Raw genomic sequence first — 20,283 nt, 5'->3', positions numbered from 1 at the left:
ATTTGAGCCATGTAGCGGCTCCAAACTACAGATCCAAGCTTCTAAGGCATGCTTTTCACGTAAAGTTGCAAACTTTACGTGCATGCAGAGCTACAAAGGCTCTTAATGTCAAATCCAAGCTTACAATGGGGGTTTCATACTCAAAGAGGTTTCAATCACGCCCAAATCAGAAACTTTATGACTCTAGGACTTAAGAAGGGTCCAGATCTGAAGTTACAACTTCAGATCTAGCCCATAGTCCACCTTATCAACTCAAAGATCCATAAAAGCCCCAAACTCAACCAAAAAGAGATCTAGAAGGGAAAAGAAGTAAAGGTGGCGACTTGATACCTCTGGAAGATGCTAACTGAGGTAGATTCTGATTCCCACCCTTTCCTTGCTCCAATTCCCTTGCCTTCCAAGTTCCTTTTCTCCAAAGATCTTCCTCCCAAGCTTAATACACACACAATAGAGCACCACACGAATTAGGGTTTCTTAAGAGCTCTCTAGAACTGCAAAGAGGCCAAAGGAGGCTTATGCTTCCTTAAATAGGGTGCAAAACCCCGGGATTTAGGGTTTCCTCTACCAGCTCCTACTCGTCGAGTCCCTTCATAGACTCGGCGAGTAGGTCACTAAACACACGTACCAAACCCGTTGCTACTCGACGAGTAGAGCAACCAACTCGTCGAGTGGGCCTTGAAACCAATTAAATTCTTATTTAAACAATACCTGAGAATCGGGGCGTTACAATTCTCCCCCACTTGAACTAGACTTCGCCCTCGAAGTCTGCTGGAATAAACAATGCCGGGTAATGCTCCCGCATTTTCGCCTCCGGCTCCCACGTCCACTCGGATCCTCTCCGATGCTCCCATTGCACTTTTACCAAAGATATCTCTTTATTCTGCAAAATCTTCTTCTTCCTTTCCAAGATGGCTACAGGCCTCTCCACGTAATTCAGGCGCTCATCAACCTGAATATCATCCATCGATACTACTGCCTCCTGATCCATAATACACTTCCACAATTGCGAAACATGGAACGTGCTATGAATTCGGTTGAGCTCCTCTGGTAGCTCAAGCCTATAAGCCACCTTGCCAACCCTAGCAATAATCCTGAATGACCCAATATAACAGGGACCCAATTTTCCCCTCTTCCTGAAGCGGATCACACCCTTCCAGGGCGAGACCTTCAGAAGTACCATGTCACCAACCTGAAACTCTAAATCCGATCGGCGTCTATCAGCGTAACTCTTTTGCCGAATGCAGCCGCTATGTGATCTGCTGGATCTTTTCAGTAGTCTGCAAGACTACCTCTGCTCGACCCATCACTCCGTGTCCAACTTCACCCCAACAGACCGGGGTTCTACATCTTCGACCATAAAACAGCTCAAAAGGCGCGGCGCCAATACTGGAATGATAGCTGCTGTTGTAGGCGAACTCTGCCAGCGGTAGGTGAGAACCCCAGCTCCCACCGAAATCAATAACACACACCCTCAACATATCCTCGAGGGTCTGAATGGTCCGCTCGCTCTGACCGTCGGTCTGCGGATGGAATGTTGTACTAAAGTGCAGTCGCGTACCCAGTTCCTCGTGGAACTTCTGCCAAAAACGGGAAGTAAACCTGACATCCCGATCGGAGACAATGGAGACTGGAACCCCATGGCGAGAGACAATCTCGCTGACGTACATATTGGCCAATCTCTCGACCGACGAACTCTCCCATATGGCCAAGAAATGGGCACTCTTGGTCAATCGATCCACAATGACCCATATAGCATCAAGCCCCTTCGCCGTTCTCGGCAACTTGGTAATAAAGTCCATTGTGATCTGTTCCCATTTCCACATGGGAATCTCCAGGGGATGCAGTTTACCATGCGGCCTCTGATGCTCGGCCTTGACCATCCTACAAGTCAAGCACCTCTCGACGTACCAAGCGATTTCTCGCTTCATGCACGGCCACCAGTAGCTCAAACTCAAATCCCGGTATATCTTGGTGGCCCCCGGGTGTATCGAAAAGTGAGACTTATGAGCCTCCTCTATCACTGTCTGTCGGACCCCTCCGGACATCGGAACCCAAACCCAACCGTGTCGGGTCAATAATTCGCGGCTATCCTGAACAAACCGGGCGTTCTCGCCCTTAATCCGCTCCATCTTCCAGTTCTCTGGTCTAATGCCCTCGATCTGAGCATCCCTAATCAAGCTCATAAGCGAGGAATCCACCGCTATCCTCATACACCTTGTCGGGGTAGAAGACCCAGCTGACTTGCGGCTCAAAGGGTCCGCAACCACATTCGCTTTACCAGGATGGTAAAGGATCTCACAATCATTGTCCTTGACTACATCCAGCCACCTGCGCTGCCTCATATTCAGGTTCGACTGATCCATGATGTGCCTCAAGCTCTTGTGATCCGTGTATATAGTACATCGGACCCCATACAGATAATGGCTCCAAATCTTGAGAGCGAAGACCACCGCTCCCAACTCAAGATCGTGCGTAGGGTATCTCGTCTCATGCGGCTTCAGCTGCCACGATGCATAGGCTATCACTCATCCCCTCTGCATGAGGACCGCCCCCAGACCTGTGATGGACGCATCACAAAATACTACGAAATCCTCGACTCCCTCAGGGAGCGTCAACACTGGCGCCTCACACATGGGAATCTCCAGGGGCTGCAGTTTACCATGCGGCCTCTGATGCTCGGCCTTGACCATCCTACAAGTCAAGCACCTCTCGACGTACCAAGCGATTTCTCGCTTCATGCACGGCCAACAGTAGCTCAAACTTAAATCCCGGTACATCTTGGTGGCCCCCCGGGTGTATCGAAAAGTGAGACTTATGAGCCTCCTCCATCACTGTCTGCCGGACCCCTCCGGACATCGGAACCCAAACCCGACCGTGTCGGGTCAATAATCTGCGGCTATCCTGAACAAACCGGGCGTTCTCGCCCTTAATCCGCTCCATCTTCCAGTTCTCTGGTCTAATGCCCTCGACCTGAGCATCCCTAATCAAGCTCACAAGCGGGGAATCCACCGCTATCCTCATACACCTTTCCGGGGTAGAAGACCCAGCTGACTTGCGGCTCAAAGCGTCCGCAACTACATTCGCTTTACCAGGATGGTAAAGGATCTCACAATCATAGTCCTTGACTACATCCAGCCACCTGCGCTGCCTCATATTCAGGTTCGGCTGATCCATGATGTGCCTCGAGCTCTTGTGATCCGTGTATATAGTACATCGGACCCCGTACAGATAATGCCTCCAAATCTTGAGAGCGAAGACCACCGCTCCCAACTCAAGATCGTGCGTAGGGTATCTCGTCTCATGCGGCTTCAGCTGCCGCGATGCATAGGCTATCACTCGTCCCCTCTGCATGAGGACCGCCCCCAGACCTGTGATGGACGCATCACAAAATACTACGAAATCCTCGACTCCCTCGGGGAGCGTCAACACTGGCGCCTCACACAAACATCGCCGGAGGGTCTCAAACGCCCTCTGCTGCGCAGGCCCCCACCGGAAATCCACCCCCTTCCTCGTTAGACGAGTGAGGGGTACTGCAACCTTGGAAAAATCTCGAATAAATCTTCGGTAGTACCCTGCTAATCCCAAGAAACTCCTGATGTCGGAGGGAGATTTCGGAATCTCCCACTGCATAACCGCCTCGACTTTGGCCGGGTCGACCAAAATCCCCTCCTGGTTAACGAGATGTCCGAGGAATTGGATCTCTCGTAACCAAAACTCACACTTCGAGAACTTGGCATAAAACCGTTCTCGTCGCAGAACCTCCAGCAGCTCCCTGAGGTGCTCCTCGTGCTGCTCTCGGGTCTTGGAATACACCGAGATATAATCTATGAACACAATGACCGAGCGATCGAGCATCGTTCTGCAGACCCGATTCATCAAATCCATGAATACTGCCGGTGCGTTGGTGAGCCCAAACGGCATCACCACGAACTCGTAATGACCATAACGAGTCCGAAACACGGTCTTCTCCACGTCTTCCTCCCTCACCCTGGCCTGGTGATACCCGGATCTCAAGTCGATCTTGGAAAACCAAGATGCACCCTGCAGCTGATCGAAAAGATCATCTATCCTTGGGAGTGGATAACGGTTCTTCACCGTTAGCTTGTTCAACTCCCTGTAGTCGATGCACATCCTGTGCGAACCGTCTTTCTTCCTGACGAAGAGGATCGGTGCTCCCCATGGGGAACTACTCGGACGAATAAACTTCTTACCCAGCAGCTCCTGCAACTGAGATGACAACTCCTGCATCTCTGGTGGTGCCAGTCGGTACGGCGCCTTAGCGATAGGGGCCGCCCCCGGCACCAGATCAATCCTGAACTCCACCTGCCTCTCCGGAGGCACTCCAGGTAACTCCTCTGGAAACACGTCAGCAAACTCTCTAACCACCGGGACCTCTGAAACTGAAGTCTGATCCCTGACCCGCGTGTCCACCACACATGCTAAATAACCTGCACATCCGTGCTGAATATACTATCGAGCCCTGGCGGCCGAACAAAACCCTGATCCTACTCTGGTGCCCTCACCATATACCACCAGTTCTCCCCCACTTGGGGTTCGAACTACTACTCGTTGTCCCTCACAGTCGATCATGGTGCCAAACCGGCTGAGCCAATCCATCCCTACGATCACACATACTTCCCCCATGGGAATAGGAATCAAATCTATCGGGAATGATACCCCAAAAATCTCCAGCTCGCATCCCCGGTAAACTGAAGAAGTAGAATCTCGTGCTCGTTGGCGATCGAAACTCGCAACGGACACTCAAGCTCATCTACCGACACACTGAACTCTCTACTGAAAGTCTGAGATACAAACAACCGACTCGCCCCCGAGTCAAATAAAACCAATGCATGCAAAGAGTTTACTAAAAACATACCTAAACACAGGCACCAACGATGAGCACAACATAGATAAAATGACTGAAACAGAAAATAGAAACATACTAGCAACCACATCCGATGCTGCCTTGGCCTCCTCGGCCGTGAGCTGGAAGGCGCGCCCCTGAGCCTTCGGAGGCTCTGCCTTGACTGGCCTCCCATCCCCAATCCTCAAAGTAGCCGGCGCGGATCCCTGCGCCGGCTTGGCGGCGAGCTGCGGGCAGTTGGTCTTCACGTGACCAGCCTGATGACAATGATAACAAATCCTCATATCTGCTGGAGGGGCGGACTGGCGACAGTCCCTGGCATAGTGCCCCTCCTTGCCACATTTGTGGCAACCACCTCCTGCTCGACAAATCCCTGAATGACCCCTGCCACACTTTCCACAAGTGCGGCTCCGCTGACCCCCGGTCCGAGTATCAGCGGTCTTGGACCGCTTAGGTGCCGGCTGAGACTGTGTCGGAACTTGACGCTGCTCCTTCAACTGCAGCTCTATCTCCAACTCGCGCCGCCTCGCGGCTTCCTGAAGATCCAAAAGAGTCTCACAACGTTGCGTAGCAACAAACTGTCGAATATCAGTCTTGAGCATACTCAGATAACGAGTCATCTGAGACTGCTCTGAAGCAAACTCCGGGCAGAACATAGCCCTCTCCGTGAACATACGAGTGATCTCCATCACTGACTCCCCATCCTGTCTCAATGTCAAAAACTCCTGAGCAAGCCGCTCCCGCTCAACACGTGGAACGTAGCGGGTGCGGAACATATCCCGAAACTGCTCCCAAGTAACAGCAGCTCGCTGATCATCCGTGTACGACCCTGTCGTCAATCTCCACCAGTCCTTTTCCCCAAGCCTCAGCAGGTTCAGGGCACACCTGACCTTCTGGTCAGCAGGACATGAACAAGTGAAGAAACATCCCTCCACGTCAGATAACCACCTCATAGCCCTTATCGCATCCTGTGTACCATCAAACGTCGGGGGCTTCGTATTATCGAAGTCTCGGTACTGGAAAGCCCTGCTGGCTCCTCCTCCAACCCCTGCCGCAGTTACAGCCGAAGTGGCTGCAGTGGCAGCTGTCTCTGCATAACGCTCATCAAAGTACCCAACCATCGCGGTCTTAATCGACCCAAACATCTCTGGAAGCTGTGCTCGGAACGCTGCGGCAATCTCGTCGTGCATAATCTCCCAGATCCTGGCATCCAACTCCTCGGTCCCTATCTGTACCACGAGCTCGGGTGCTATCGGCACCTCTGACCCTCTGTCTCCCGATCCTGATCCTGATCCTGATTCGGATCCAGTAGCAACACGTCTCGTCACCACCATATTGAAATATATATTCAAGTCATCAGATAAATAACATAATATCGGGAGACCAAAACCCACAAACCCTAGGGGTTGTGACTTCCTTGCTACGCGTATGGGTCCTGTGCTTTCAGTAGTACGGGCCCATACTACCTTCCACACCTACCCATATTTGTCTCAAGTATCACCACAACACCCTAACACTATCATCAACATAACATGCGCTCAACCCTTACTCCTAGGGAAACATCGCCTATCCCACAACTGATCTCACAGCTCCTCACAACCCACACACCCATGAAATTTTCATCAACCCCTGCAGTGCTAGTGCAGGCTAGTCGCACATAACACTGGACCCAATAGACTTTTGAATACCCTATCCTATCCGAAGACTGGATCAAACATTCTCAGGCTATAAGATCTTGATTACGCACAACCGTGGCGCCTACACTAACGACTACAGTAATGATGTCAATTCCATATACAAGAAACCCTAGGCTAGTACGCATCATATAATCAGGCAAGTCTATCATGCGATTCCTGAAGATCCCTAACCTAGCACTAACATGTTGTTCTAACATATCATAATAACTGTATGGTGTTTTGGGGTTTACTTAGAGGCTCCGGCTGATCGTACTCTCTGCATCCTCGATCCTTTATTTTGAAAACCATTTTAGAATTTATTTCGAAAATTTCCTTGATTTGAGACTGGGTTCACACGTATGTTTCCCCCAATTCACTCAAACCAAGGCTCTGATACCAACTTGTAACATCCAAAATTTTACGCCAAATTTAAACTTTTCAAGCATAAATAAAACCAAATAGTAATTGTTTACAAAAGTGTTTTCAATTCATTATTCAATCAGAGTGTCCCAAAAGCCAGATCATAAGGATGAGGAGCGGTACGGTCACGCCTTCGCGTTGCGATGAACTCCTGAAGCACCTGAAACAATAAACTGAAAATTGTAAGCCCGAGGGCTTAGTGAGCTACCCCCAAAATACCAATACCACACTAATAATACCATATCCGTAATAATCAATCAATCAACATGCATACTGGGCCATCGGCCTGAATGGACCGCCCTACAGGGCCTACAGTCCAACTAAATCTATATCGAGCCTTCGGCATGACTGGACCGCCACGTGGGCCTACAGTCTTCCTGGACCGCTCATAGGGTGTGTTGGCCTTCAGCACAAAGCAGGACCGCCTCAACCCAAGCAACAAGCAAATAACCATGTGCGTATAACAAACATATACTGACATATACAAACATCAAACGTATCTATCTCACTGAGCACCAAACATAGCAATCTCTCATAACTAGAGCACTGACCTAGCAGGTCACTAACATATCAATCCCTACGGATCATAAGAGCATAACATACTGTCTATCTTGATTCTGATCTAACAGATCATATCCACATGTAGCATACCATAACGATAACAACTAAAAGGGCCGGCCTTGGTGCCTTAGACCCTATCGATATAGTGAGGATAACTCACCTTGCAGATGTCGACTCGGTAGATAAACTTCAACCCTTGGATCACTGCCACAAACTCCACCACCTATAACCATAGTATAATCATACCCATAAGCCAACTAATCAATCCTGGTCAAAGTCAAAGTCATCAGTCAAGGTCAACAGTCCATGTTGACCTCAACTCGCCGAGTACCCCCGGCTACTCGCCGAGTTCCTTGAAGTACTAACCCACTCGCCGAGTCACCTGAGTGACTCGTCGAGTAAATTTGGTTTACGATTGAGACCCTAAGGCCACTCGTCGAGCTTCCTTCTTGCAACTCGACAGTTACCCGCGCATACATAAGTTGGGGCAACCTCATCCGACTCGCTGAGTTGTTCATCCACTCGTCGAGTCTACGGCAATCTTCATTGGACTCGCCGAGTTGTTCTTCCAACTCGCCGAGTTCATGCCTATCTTCATATGACTCGTCGAGTGGACCATGCGACTCGCCGAGTCCCTTCAGTCCTTTTTGCCATACAAACTCATTTGAGCCATGCAGCGGCTCCAAACTACAGATCCAAGCTTCTAAGGCATGCTTTTCACGTAAAGTTGCAAACTTTACGTGCATGCATAGCTACAAAGGCTCTTAATGTCAAATCTAAGCTTACAATGGGGGTTTCATACTCAAAGAGGTTTCAATCACGCCCAAACCAGAAACTTTATGACTCTAGGACTTAAGAAGGGTCCAGATCTGAAGTTACTACTTCAGATCTCGCCCATTGTCCACCTTATCAACTCAAAGATCCATAAAAGCCCCAAACTCAACTAAAAAGAGATCTAGAAGGGAAAAAAGTAAAGGTGGCGACTTGATACCTCTAGAAGATGCTAACTGAGGTAGATTCTGAATCCCACACTTTCCTTGCTCCAATTCCCTTGCCTTCCAAGTTCCTTTTCTCCAAAGATCTTCCTCCCAAGCTTAATACACACACAATAGAGCACCACACGAATTAGGGTTTCTTAAGAGCTCTCTAGAACTGCAAAGAGGCCAAAGGAGGCTTATGCTTCCTTAAATAGGGTGCAAAACCCCGGGATTTAGGGTTTCCTCTGCCAGCTCCTACTCGTCGAGTCCCTTCATGGACTCGGCGAGTAGGTCACTAAACACGCATACCAAACCCGTTGCTACTCGACGAGTAGGGCAAACAACTCGTCGAGTAGGCCTTGAAACCAATTAAATTCTTATTTAAACAATACTTGAGAATCGGGGCATTACAGAAAACTGCATTCAGAACAAGATATGGACACTACGCATTCTTGGTTATGTCGTTTGGACTAACCAATGCTCCAGCAGCATTCATGGATTTGATGAACAGGGTTTGTAAACCATTCCTCGATAAATATGTGATAGTGTTCATAGATGACATTCTGATTTACTCGAAAAGCTAGGAGGAGCATGGCAGACACTTGCGAGAAGTATTGGAAGGAGAAGATGTATGCAAAGTTCTCCAAATGTGATTCTTGGATCCGAGAAGTCCAATTCTTGGGTCATGTGGTTAACCAAGAAGGGATAATGGTTGACCCAGAAAATATCGAAGCTGTGATGAAGTCCCACGGTGATCCGAAGTTTCTAGGATTAGCCGAATATTACCGAAGATTTATCCAAGGCTTTTCTTCGATAACTGCTCCATTAACAGCTTTGACCCACAAAGGATCTACATATACATGGAGTAAGAAGCACGAAGAAGCATTCGAGAAGCTAAAGAAGAAGTTATGTGAAGAACCGATTCTTTCTCTACCTGATGGAGTTGAAGACTTCGCGGTCTATAGTGACGCATCTGGAGTCGGGTTGGGTTGTGTTCCGACCCAAATAGAAAACGTGATAGCATACGCATCTCGACAATTGAAAGAGCACGAAAAGAACTACCCCACTCATGATCTGGAGTTGGCAGCGGTAGTATTCGCCCTAAAGATATGGAGGCACTATCTTTATGGCACGAAGTGCAAACTTTTCACTAATCATAAGAGTCTCCAGTATCTCTTTAATCAGAATGAATTAATTATGAGGCAACGACGCTGGCTAGAGTTACTCAAGGACTATGACTGTGAGATACTTTACCACCCCGGTAAAGCAAATGTTGTCGCTGATGCTCTCAGTCGGAAAGTAAACCTTGAAAAGAGGAGGCCAAGAGCGTTGGGAATAGAAGTTGTCTCGATGATTGTGGAAAGCATCAAGAAAGCTCAAGAAGAAGCTTCAGAGAAGAATGACCGAAAAGAAGAACGTTTGGGCAAAACGTTAGTGTTCGGTACAAACAGTCAAGGAGTGAAGGTATTCCAAGATCGGATTTGGGTACCTAAGACGGGAGGAATAATAGATCTTCTGAAGGAAAAAGCTCACAAGACCATGTACTCGATTCATCCCGGTAGCACTAAAACGTATAGGGACCTAAAACCCTACTACTGGTGGCCGACGATGAAGCTCGATGTTACAAAGTATGTGGCCGAGTGTGTAACTTGTGCAAGAGTTAAGGCACAAAGTCAGAAACCGTATGGGAGTTTAGAACCTTTACCTGTACCCATGGGTAATTGGGAAGACATCACCATGGATTTTGTGACTAAACTTCCTAGAACAAAGAACGGTCACGACATGATATGGGTAGTCGTGGATCGTTTCACCAAGAGTGCACACTTCATAGCAGCCAACGAAAGGTGGTCTATGGATAAGCTTGCAAATGCGTACGTGAAGGAAATCGTAAGACTTCACGGTGTTCCTCTAACAATTGTATCGGATCGTGATAGTCATTTCACGTCAAAGTTTTGGAGAAGTCTACAAGAGGAATTGGGTACGAAATTGTGTTTAAGTACATCTTACCATCTACAGACTGATGGTCGGAGCGAAAGAACGATTCAAACACTGGAAGATATGCTGAGAGCATGTACCCTGGATTTCCAAGGTAACTGGGATGAGCACTTACCTCTGGTAGAGTTTTCCTACAACAATAGTTTTCACTCGAGCATCAAGATGGCACCCTATCAAGCCTTGTACGGGCAGAAGTGTCGTACGCCGTCTTGTTGGCTTGAGGCTGGGGAAAAGCAGTTTATGGGCCCCGAGATAGTCCATGAGACTGCTTAAAAGCTGAAGGTGATCAGGGAAAGAATGTTAGCAGCTCAGGATCATCAAAAGAGCTATGCTGACAAGAAAAGACGATCGATGATCTTCGAAGTTGGGGATTCGGTTTTGCTTAAAGTCTCACCGTGGAAGGGAATTATAAGATTCGGAAAATGAGGAAAGTTGATTCCAAGTTTTATTGGATCGTTCAAAGTTCTTCAGAAGATTTGGGAACCAAGCTTACAAGCTCAAATTACCTGAAGAACTAGATGGTATTCATAACACCTTCCATGTGTGTTATTTGAGGAAGTTCATGGGAGAAGTTCCCGACATAATTCCAATCTCAGAGTTAAGGATGGATGAGAATAAGAGGCTAATCGAAGAGCCCGAGGCGATTGTTGAACGTAAGACAAAGAAGTTACGATGCAAGATGGTCGACTTGGTGCTTTTCCGTTGGAAACATTCGAATGGGCCGAATCTCACCTGGGAAACAGAGAGTGACATGATGAGTCGCTATCCACATCTGTTTGTTGATGCATGATTCCAAGACGGAATCATCCTAAGGGGGAGAGAATTGTAACGCCCGTGTTTCGGGGATAAGCATTAGTAGATGATGTAATAGTCTAGGTCAACCATTGTAACCTATTTTGAAGTAATAAAGATGAAATATTTGCGTATTATGTAATTTATGTGCTTAATACTTAATTATAAAGATATAATTAATAAAGAATAAAAATAAGTGTCAAATTAAAGTGTGAGATAAACCCGATATCTTTACATAAAGTTATAGTGGTCGAAACAAGAATTCCGGATATATAAAGAAAGCCGAAATCCGAATTATAACGAAGAAGTTATGGCCTGTCGAAGTTTCGCGACAAAACCGGCACGACGCTGGGTGAGGTAAATAGTGAATTTAAGATAGAGGACTTTTTGGCCTTATTAATCTAAACTAAAGTTGTAGTATACATTAAACCTAGAGCGTGCATAATAAGAACGCCCAAATTTGACTTTGTATGAGGAAGTTATGATTTTTCTAAGATTTGGCTTAGCAGTGCACAGCCCGAAACTCGAATTTTAGATCGAGCGGTTTTTGGCCAAAGCGACCTAAATGAGAATTGAAGATCTCATTAATAGGAGTTCAACGATAAAAAGACAGACGAAAACGGAGTCCGTATCTAGAAGTTACGAATTTTTCGCAGTCGTTTAACAATATAATCTCCTCATACTGTTAAATTTAAAATCGGTCGAGAATTAGCCGACGGTGTCAAAAGGAACGTTGTAGATCTTATTTTTACCTACGTGTGGATATAAATAACGTCGAAAAAGGAGCTCGTATGTGAAAGTTATGAATTTTTTAAAATCGGCTGTTTTACCCCCTGTGTTCGGCGCCACGTGTCAGCACCAAGCGAAGCCTTGGAGCCTACGCAACACCACGACGTGGAGAGAGGCACCACGATGTGGTGGCGCTCCGGCAGCCTATAAATAGAGGTGTCGAGGCTGCCTCATTCCTCACACCTTCAATCCCTTCTTTCTCTCTCTAGAAACTCTCTCTAAACCTCCCTAACCCCCCAAAGCCTAGGGTAACTCCCTAGCACGAGGCGGAAGCCCCGGAGCGCCTGACGCTTCCGAAAAAAAGAGCCTTCGGCTCGGAAACGCTGCTCCAGCGAAGCCTGGTTTTTAATAAAAATCCATTGTAAGTGAGATATGCCTACCATACTTTAAATAGAGCTTATATTTAAATATAATATCGTTATTATGAACCTATAAATAAGAGTTATCAGTGATTCAAAGTCGTTATACTGATTGATCTACTTACGGGAATGATGTCTAGGCTGTGATTTAATGAGGTGTTTAAAGTGGGATTTCTAAACAGTATACTTCGTATACCAAACGGACCCTACCTCCGATATGATCCTACCTGGTTGTTCCTTACTTGATAGATCATGAAGTGGACTCTGAGTTAATGATGAATCTAGACTAATAATTAGTCGCAATAAATATTAGACTAAAATCTAGTGATAATAATACTAGGTTTCGTCGAAGGAAATCATATTGTTAAGAAGCGAAGCGCTGCTCGAATTTTGAGTCGTCACTTTAACAAGTGAGTGCATAGTTACATTCATCTTACACATATATATGAAGTATTTTATATAAATTACGTGTTATGTGTGCATATTGTCTGAATACTTGTTGTCTATGTCGGATGAAAGATTTTATACATGTTTTAAATGATTTAAATTGTATATGTATTTTATATCTACAAGATGTGTTGGGTAAAACATGGGTAGATGTAATAGTTGGGTGTGATGAAGTAAAATGATGAAAGACCTCGATGTTGTTGGTGATCCAGTCGTCTAGCGGAGTATAGATGACGACCACGGACTCTTCTAGACTGTCCAGTGGAACGCTAGCAGGCTCGCAACCTGTAGATGTTTGTGAACGATGTGTTCACCGGTGTACTCCATTCCCCTCATGGTTGCCTTAAGGACATTTATTGCTGAGGAACCCCCTTAGCAGTAGTGTCCATCCCGATGATGATCCTTAGGCTAGGTCCCTTATGATAGGTGTTTTAGGGACGTAAAGTGAGGATAACGGGAACGGGTAATCGGGTTATTGTTGGTTGATGAAATTAATAAACTTGTTTATTGTGGGTTGAAAACCCTATGTGCTCACCAGGCTCCCAAGCCTGACCCACTCAATTTCTTGTATTACAGGTAGTGGCATTCGAGCATAAATGTGATGTTTGGCTGAGGGATTATGGATTATAGGCCTGTATATATGAATAAATGTTGTAAGGCTTATATTGTACTGTTTATGCTTTTGATCTGTATCGAACATGACATCCCGAGGTTTTTAATGAAATACATTTCTTCGGAAATGCTTTGATAAATCTTTATCATATTTAATTTTGGGAACAAATTCCGCAACACTTTTCTTTAAAATGTTACTCTGATTTTGAAACAAGCATAAACAAAATCGGTCTTTTCTTGTCGTGAAAATGGGGATGTCACAATATATATATATATATATATATATATATATATATATATATATATATATATATATATATATATATATATATATATATATATATATATATATATATATATATATAGGAGCGTTCAATCGAGAACATTTCTTATTGCGAGAACATTTGAGAACAAAATCTTTCTTTAATTTGTAAGTTGGCACTTTTGTAATTAAATCAAAAACTAAATGCAAAGCTAAATGAAATTTAAAAACACCACCCTCACCACCGTCACCTCCACCCACCCACCATCACCCATCACCACGAGCCGCCTCCACTACCCATCACCACCACCTCAACCATCACCAACCACCCACACCACCAATCACCACTACTCACCATCACCACCCATCACCAGCCTCCACTACCCACCTCCACCACCACGCCTACCATCCACGACTATTACCAAAACCCGCCACCACCACCAACCCCCAACCATCACCACCACTACCTACCCATCACCACCACCCCACTTATCACCCACCAAAACCACCACCACCACCCACCTCTACCACCCATTACCATTATTCGCCACTACCACCTACCACCCGCCACCACCATCCCCACTACCAACCACCACCCACCAACATCATCACCACTTACCAGCATCACCACTAAAACCACCAACTACCACCATTAAACAACACCACATGATGCCACCACCCATCACGACCACCCGCCATCACCCACCCATTAACACCACAACCACCCACCCACCTACCACCCACTACTCACTATAACCACCACCACCCACCACCCCAGCTATCACCCCTACCACCTTTCACCACCACCACCACCCATCACCTATAACCACCACAAACCAACTACATGTAACTTGTTCTCAAGTGTTCTCAATTTAAAAAAAATGATAACCTATTACACAACTACATGTAACTTGTTCTCAAGTGTTCTCAATTTAAAAAAATGGGTGGGGGTGTGAGGGTAGATAAGTAGGGTATTTCTTTTAAAATAAAAATGAATGGTTAAAAATTGTACTCAATCGTTCTCGATTTAAAAAATGTTCTCATTTGAATATATATATATATATATATATATATATATATATATATATATATATATATATATATATATATATTCTAAGAAAATTATCCACCCTTTCAAAACCCTAGAGGGCATGATCATTATTATCTAAATGAGGGCTTTCAAGACCAAGACACTTTCCTCATTCGGCAACCCGTTAAGGATACTTCCAACAAATATATAATGAATATATCTATTTTATAATAAAAATGTACACTCCTTTTTACTTACAAAATACCCATTTTATAATAAAAATGTTCTAAAGATAATCTATTTAACTAGCTTTGTACTTGGATAAATACATTAATACAAATCGTTTATTGAATCTTTCAACGGATAAATATGCAAGGATCGTTCGAATTCCGTACTTATTACTCAATGTTATCACTCTCATAATTAATCAAGTGATCAAAATCATAGGAATAACAGTTAGCTTATGTATAAACACACAAAAAAAAATAATAATAAATAAATTAATAAATAAATTTTTAATTATATGTTATTTTTGAAGTTTTAAAATGTAAATTTAACTTTTGTTGGGGGGAGATTAATGCGATTGAATTAAAAACAGATATAGTTGGATATTAAAGAACAAGAACTATATATATAACTATAAATTATAAGATAATATAAGAAAATGATTTTTATCTTTGGTGAATTGGCATTATTAGCATGCACGATGTTTTCTCTATTAAATCCATGAGTTTAATCGATAATAAATAATTATTAATCTTATTGGATGGTTAAGTTTTAAAACTTATTTCCTGTCTTTGTGTGTCATCAAATATTCAAAAATGCGCTGCCACTTTCCTTCTGTATACAATTTAAATGACTAAAATGTTTGTAAAAACAAATCAGTGCAACGACTGCATGGAGTCTAAGCATATATTTCTATTTTGCGCGCGTGTGACGTTTTGCATATGTCTCTAAACTGGTTAATTAGGAAATTATTGGAAACGAAAAAAGAAAAGAGAAAAAGTAGTAGCTGTCAGTTTATAATAATTATGTTTCTCATGATGCCACGTAACAAAAGGAAAGGGCTACCAATTGCCGATGCGCACCTTCCGATTTTCAGTAGATAAAATATACGGAGGGTGTTTGGCTAAGATTATTTGAACATTTTATTAGTGATTTCATTAAAAAAAAATATTTGGATAAATCGTTTTATATATTGAAAAACCATTAATAAGTAATTTTTCTATAAATTACACCATTCTAACTTATTAGCTTATAAAATAACTAAGCTATAAGCTAATAAACAATAATTTTTTTTGTCAAACACCCCAAAATGTCAAAATAAAATCATTTCCTACCCAAAATCAATTTAGAAAATAATGTAAATAGTAGGGGTAAGCATTTTGACATTTGGATCAGACTGGATCGGGAATCGAACCCAAACCTGGACTTGACCTGGACCGATTTTTTAGAGTAGGTCCGGTTCTCGAAATCTCGGGTCTTTGAATCATGCAAAATCGGTGCGAGTACAAAACCGGATAGGTTCGGTCCAACATGTATTCATTTTAAAGTAATAGACAAACTAAGTTCGGTAGGGCTTCAACAATTAAGTTATACCATATACATTTAAAATAGTACAGGTACAACGGGTATAAGAACCGGAAAACTATGATCTAGACCGGGTATGTCTCAACCGGTCTGGTTCATAGTCCATTAATTTCTGTCAAAGCGGTTCGATCCATGAACCAGTTCCAGTTCAATCCGGTCAGTCTAGTTCCAATGTTCACCCTATATAGTAAATAGTCTTTAATTTTCAACTTTATATTATGTCTTCCATTATTTTTCATCAATAAGTATATTTTTTGATATATACTCTTTTTAGCCTTTTATTGATTATCAAAAATAACTCGTCAATGTCTTAGGTTTTTACATCTTTATTTACATTTTTGTTTATTTATAAAAGTTTTATAAATTATATTATTACAAAATTATAACCAAATAAATTATTACATTTAAAATATTCCTAATCTTATGTAATAAACTATAAATAAATTATTAAGTAATTACTATAGTATATTTAATAAACTAGAAATAAATAAATATGAAACTTGAGAATATTTAATAAACTAGAAATAAATAAATATGAAACTAGAGGAACTAAAATTAACACATAAAACTTTTACATCATTTGTAAATAAATGGTATAACATCAAAATTGTTGTTATATATACTATTATTTTACATCAAAATGGTGAAAGAAATGTAATGAGGTTGGAGAAAACTTTACATTATTTTTATATAAAAATGGGAATGGAGTTGAGATCTCCTAAACTCATAAATTATAAATTCTCCTAAAAAAACAAAATTATAGCCATTTTGCACTTTTCACCCCTTCTTGGTTCAATTCAATCTAACACACTTAAAGTTTTGCTTATTCGTATTTACTTTATTGAGTTTGTGCTTTGGAATAAAATGGAAAAAATTTGAACATGAATATGAATATATGCTAAAATTCACCCAAAATTATATATATATATATATATATATATATATATATATATATATATATTTAGGAAAAAAAATAGATGCCGTAGCTCTAATATTCTCTTATTATCTTATCTTATAAATTATAAATTAAATTAAATATTTTTTTTTCGGAATCATAAACCAATCGGCTCGGGAGCTTAAATATGAGCCTCTCTCTCTTTTTTTTTTTTTTCCTACACTGTAGATTTTATCAACAAGAAGGCGAATCATGCAAGGTATACAAATTTTTTCGAAGGGAAAGATAATTTATTTTTTGGATAAATTAATCATTTCAATTTTTTATAAGTTGGAATCATCGAAAGATATTGATGTTGATTTGTTTATATCCTTACAAGGAATAATATATATGAAGTGTCTTCCATTGTACTCATAATATATTTGCATACTCCTTTTGAGTATTACAAAGAAAGAACTTTATTCACACCCATATTTTTTAATTCTTCCACCGGTCTTTTCTTTTTCTTGATATTCCTCGTGTTCTTATTGCACAAATCTTGAATCTTGATCATAAATTCTTGACGAGTTCATTCAAAATCGCTATAAGTTTTGATCTGGAAAAAGTTGTTGTTGTGTCTTTTTTTTTTTTTTTTGACAGAAATAATGAATACTTTAAAGATTGGTTGTAACCATGAAATGGTTTACAATCTTAAAGCTAGAGAATTTGGGGGTGCAGCAGCAGTACAGCAACAACCATGGCAAGTTGGAATTACCATTTTGCCCTCGGAAATCGAAGCAAGAGGTGCTAACCTTCAAGAAGATCAACAGCAACAGATTATAAGTTACAGACAAGAAGTTCCATCGTGTAGTAAGACGATCATGGAACAGATTGGATCACCAGCTTCTGCAGTTTTCGCGACTGAAAAATATTTAGGGTTTTCCCAGAATGGTGTTCGTCGGTCTGTTCATGTTAACGATGAAACTGATGTATCTTCTGTACCTCAGCAGATGAGATTTGATAATCATTTTATGCAACCTCATGACAATGGGATCTTCAGTTCTTACCAGAGATCATCATCGTTCAAGATGAGGTGCAGTAATAATCAGTCGGAAAGAGATCAGATTAGGGAACTTAAAAGAAAGTTACTCGACGAATCTGATACTTCTGATTGGAGACAATCACAACCCTCTATTTGTTTTGATGGAAATCAGGATCTTGGTGTAAGCTTTTTATTTAGTTATTGTTTTTCATTCTTTAATCATCGTTTTGTTTTCTGATACAAAAAAATTGCTTTCCTTTTTCAGCAGGGTCAGTTTGGACGTATAAGACAAGCATCGGGGCAACATTCCGTCAACTGTACAAATCCCGGAAACGTTATGCCAAGTAAAACACGAATCCGATGGACTCAAGATCTCCATGATCGGTTTGTGGAGTGTGTCAGTTGCTTAGGTGGTGCTGAAAGTAAGTATATACCTAATACCTGATTAATTTATCTTGTATATATAAACAGTACTTTTACATGTACATGTTTGAATATTCGTTAATCTGTATGTGGTTTTTTCAAACTTTATTATAGAGGCGACGCCAAAGGCGATACTGAAACTTATGGACTCCGAAGGGTTGACGATATTTCATGTCAAAAGTCATTTACAGGTATTCATCAGCATCGAACAAATCTAGCTTCTTGTTTAAGCAGCTTACAAGATTTTTTTATTCTGATTGAGTTTTGATTGGTGTTTCAGAAATACAGAATAGCAAAATACTTACCAGAATCTGGAAAAGGTAATCAATCATGGGGTTCGCTTTAACTTTTAAGTTTTTATAGTACATTCAATATATGCTTCTGAAATGTGTTATGAATTTCTAATCATCAGGTTTCTGTTGTGTCTGTAGGAAATTCGGAGAAGAGAACTACCATGGATACGATATCGCAGATTGAAAATATAACGTAATAATATTTACAATTTCTGTCTTAAAATTGATAAATGTTTCGTTTCTTTTCTATCGTTTATCTGAAACTCTTGTTCATCAGTGGCATGCAATTTAAGGATGCACTACAAATGCAACTTGCTGTCCAGAGGCAACTTCATGAGCAGCTAGAGGTACGAATCTATGATTACTCCGTATCTTAAAATATGGTGACAATTTTGGTTTCGTTCTCAAGTTCTTGATACAAGTTTAAAGAATAGATGTCAATTTTGAAGTTAAAAATCAGACTGTTTGACCACAAAAACTGCTTTCAATCTCAGATTCAAAGGAACTTACAGTTGAGAATAGAAGAACAAGCAAAGCAACTTAAGAAGATGTTTAATCAGCATCAGCAACAGAAAGCTAATAAGTCCCAGAACTCGGACATCGCATCTTCGCATGATGATCACCACTCCACGAATCTGAATGATGATGATGATACTTTAAACTTGGATGATGATTCTGCGGATACCCTTTTCCCATCCAAGATAAGCTAGCTAGCTAGCTAGATTTTCATCAAGAAAGCTCAAACATTTTTGATCAAATGTCCATGTGTGTTTATGAGTTGTGGCAAATGCATGATTGCCCATTTACATGATTAAGAAGCAACTGCTGCAACTTGATTAAGGGAAGGGCCTTTTGTGAATGAACTTTAACATCTGAATGTAAATCGCGTGTTGTTTATACTGGACAATTATACTGTTATCTTGGGTAGAAATAAAATCTGACAATCAATAAAACTTGTGCAATTCATCACATGAAGTAAAGAGCCTAAAAGAAAAGAAAATGGCAGAAAATGAAGAGGGTAGGGAAATTTAATATTGGAATCGCTTCCTGAGAGTCATATAAAACTTAATAAAATATGGTCACAGTTTGTTCTACAAAACAATCATCTTTACGATGAAAAGTAACGATTTTTTTTTTTTTTTTTGACTTTAGGAGTTGATTCAACTCCCGACATTAATTAGTTCTGCCATGAAGTAGGGAAATTTAATATTGGAAAATTTTCAATACTTTTGGAGAAGGATGTGGAAAAAAGTACAGGCATACGTGAAGTTCAACAT

General features: G+C 41.9%; 1 protein-coding gene across 1 annotated transcript; it reads left to right on the top strand.

The window, feature by feature from the left end:
• Positions 1 to 17,460: 17,460 nt before the first annotated feature.
• LOC145112147 (uncharacterized) lies at positions 17,461 to 19,959 on the top strand. Its single transcript, XM_079048356.1, has 8 exons — positions 17,461 to 17,528; positions 17,909 to 18,471; positions 18,556 to 18,712; positions 18,828 to 18,904; positions 18,994 to 19,033; positions 19,145 to 19,199; positions 19,284 to 19,353; positions 19,501 to 19,959. The coding sequence occupies exons 1-8, from the start codon at positions 17,522 to 17,524 to the stop codon at positions 19,714 to 19,716; spliced, it is 1,185 nt and encodes a 394-aa protein (XP_078904482.1). The 5' UTR covers positions 17,461 to 17,521; the 3' UTR covers positions 19,717 to 19,959.
• The last annotated feature ends 324 nt before the right edge of the window (positions 19,960 to 20,283 follow it).

The sequence above is a fragment of the Lactuca virosa genome, chromosome 5 (assembly GCF_052849685.1).
Source record: "Lactuca virosa cultivar CGN04683 chromosome 5, Lactuca_virosa_CGN04683_v6, whole genome shotgun sequence".
NCBI lineage: Eukaryota > Viridiplantae > Streptophyta > Magnoliopsida > Asterales > Asteraceae > Lactuca > Lactuca virosa.
Note: the sequence above shows the minus strand (reverse complement) of the source record. Positions and strands in the feature narration are given on the sequence as shown.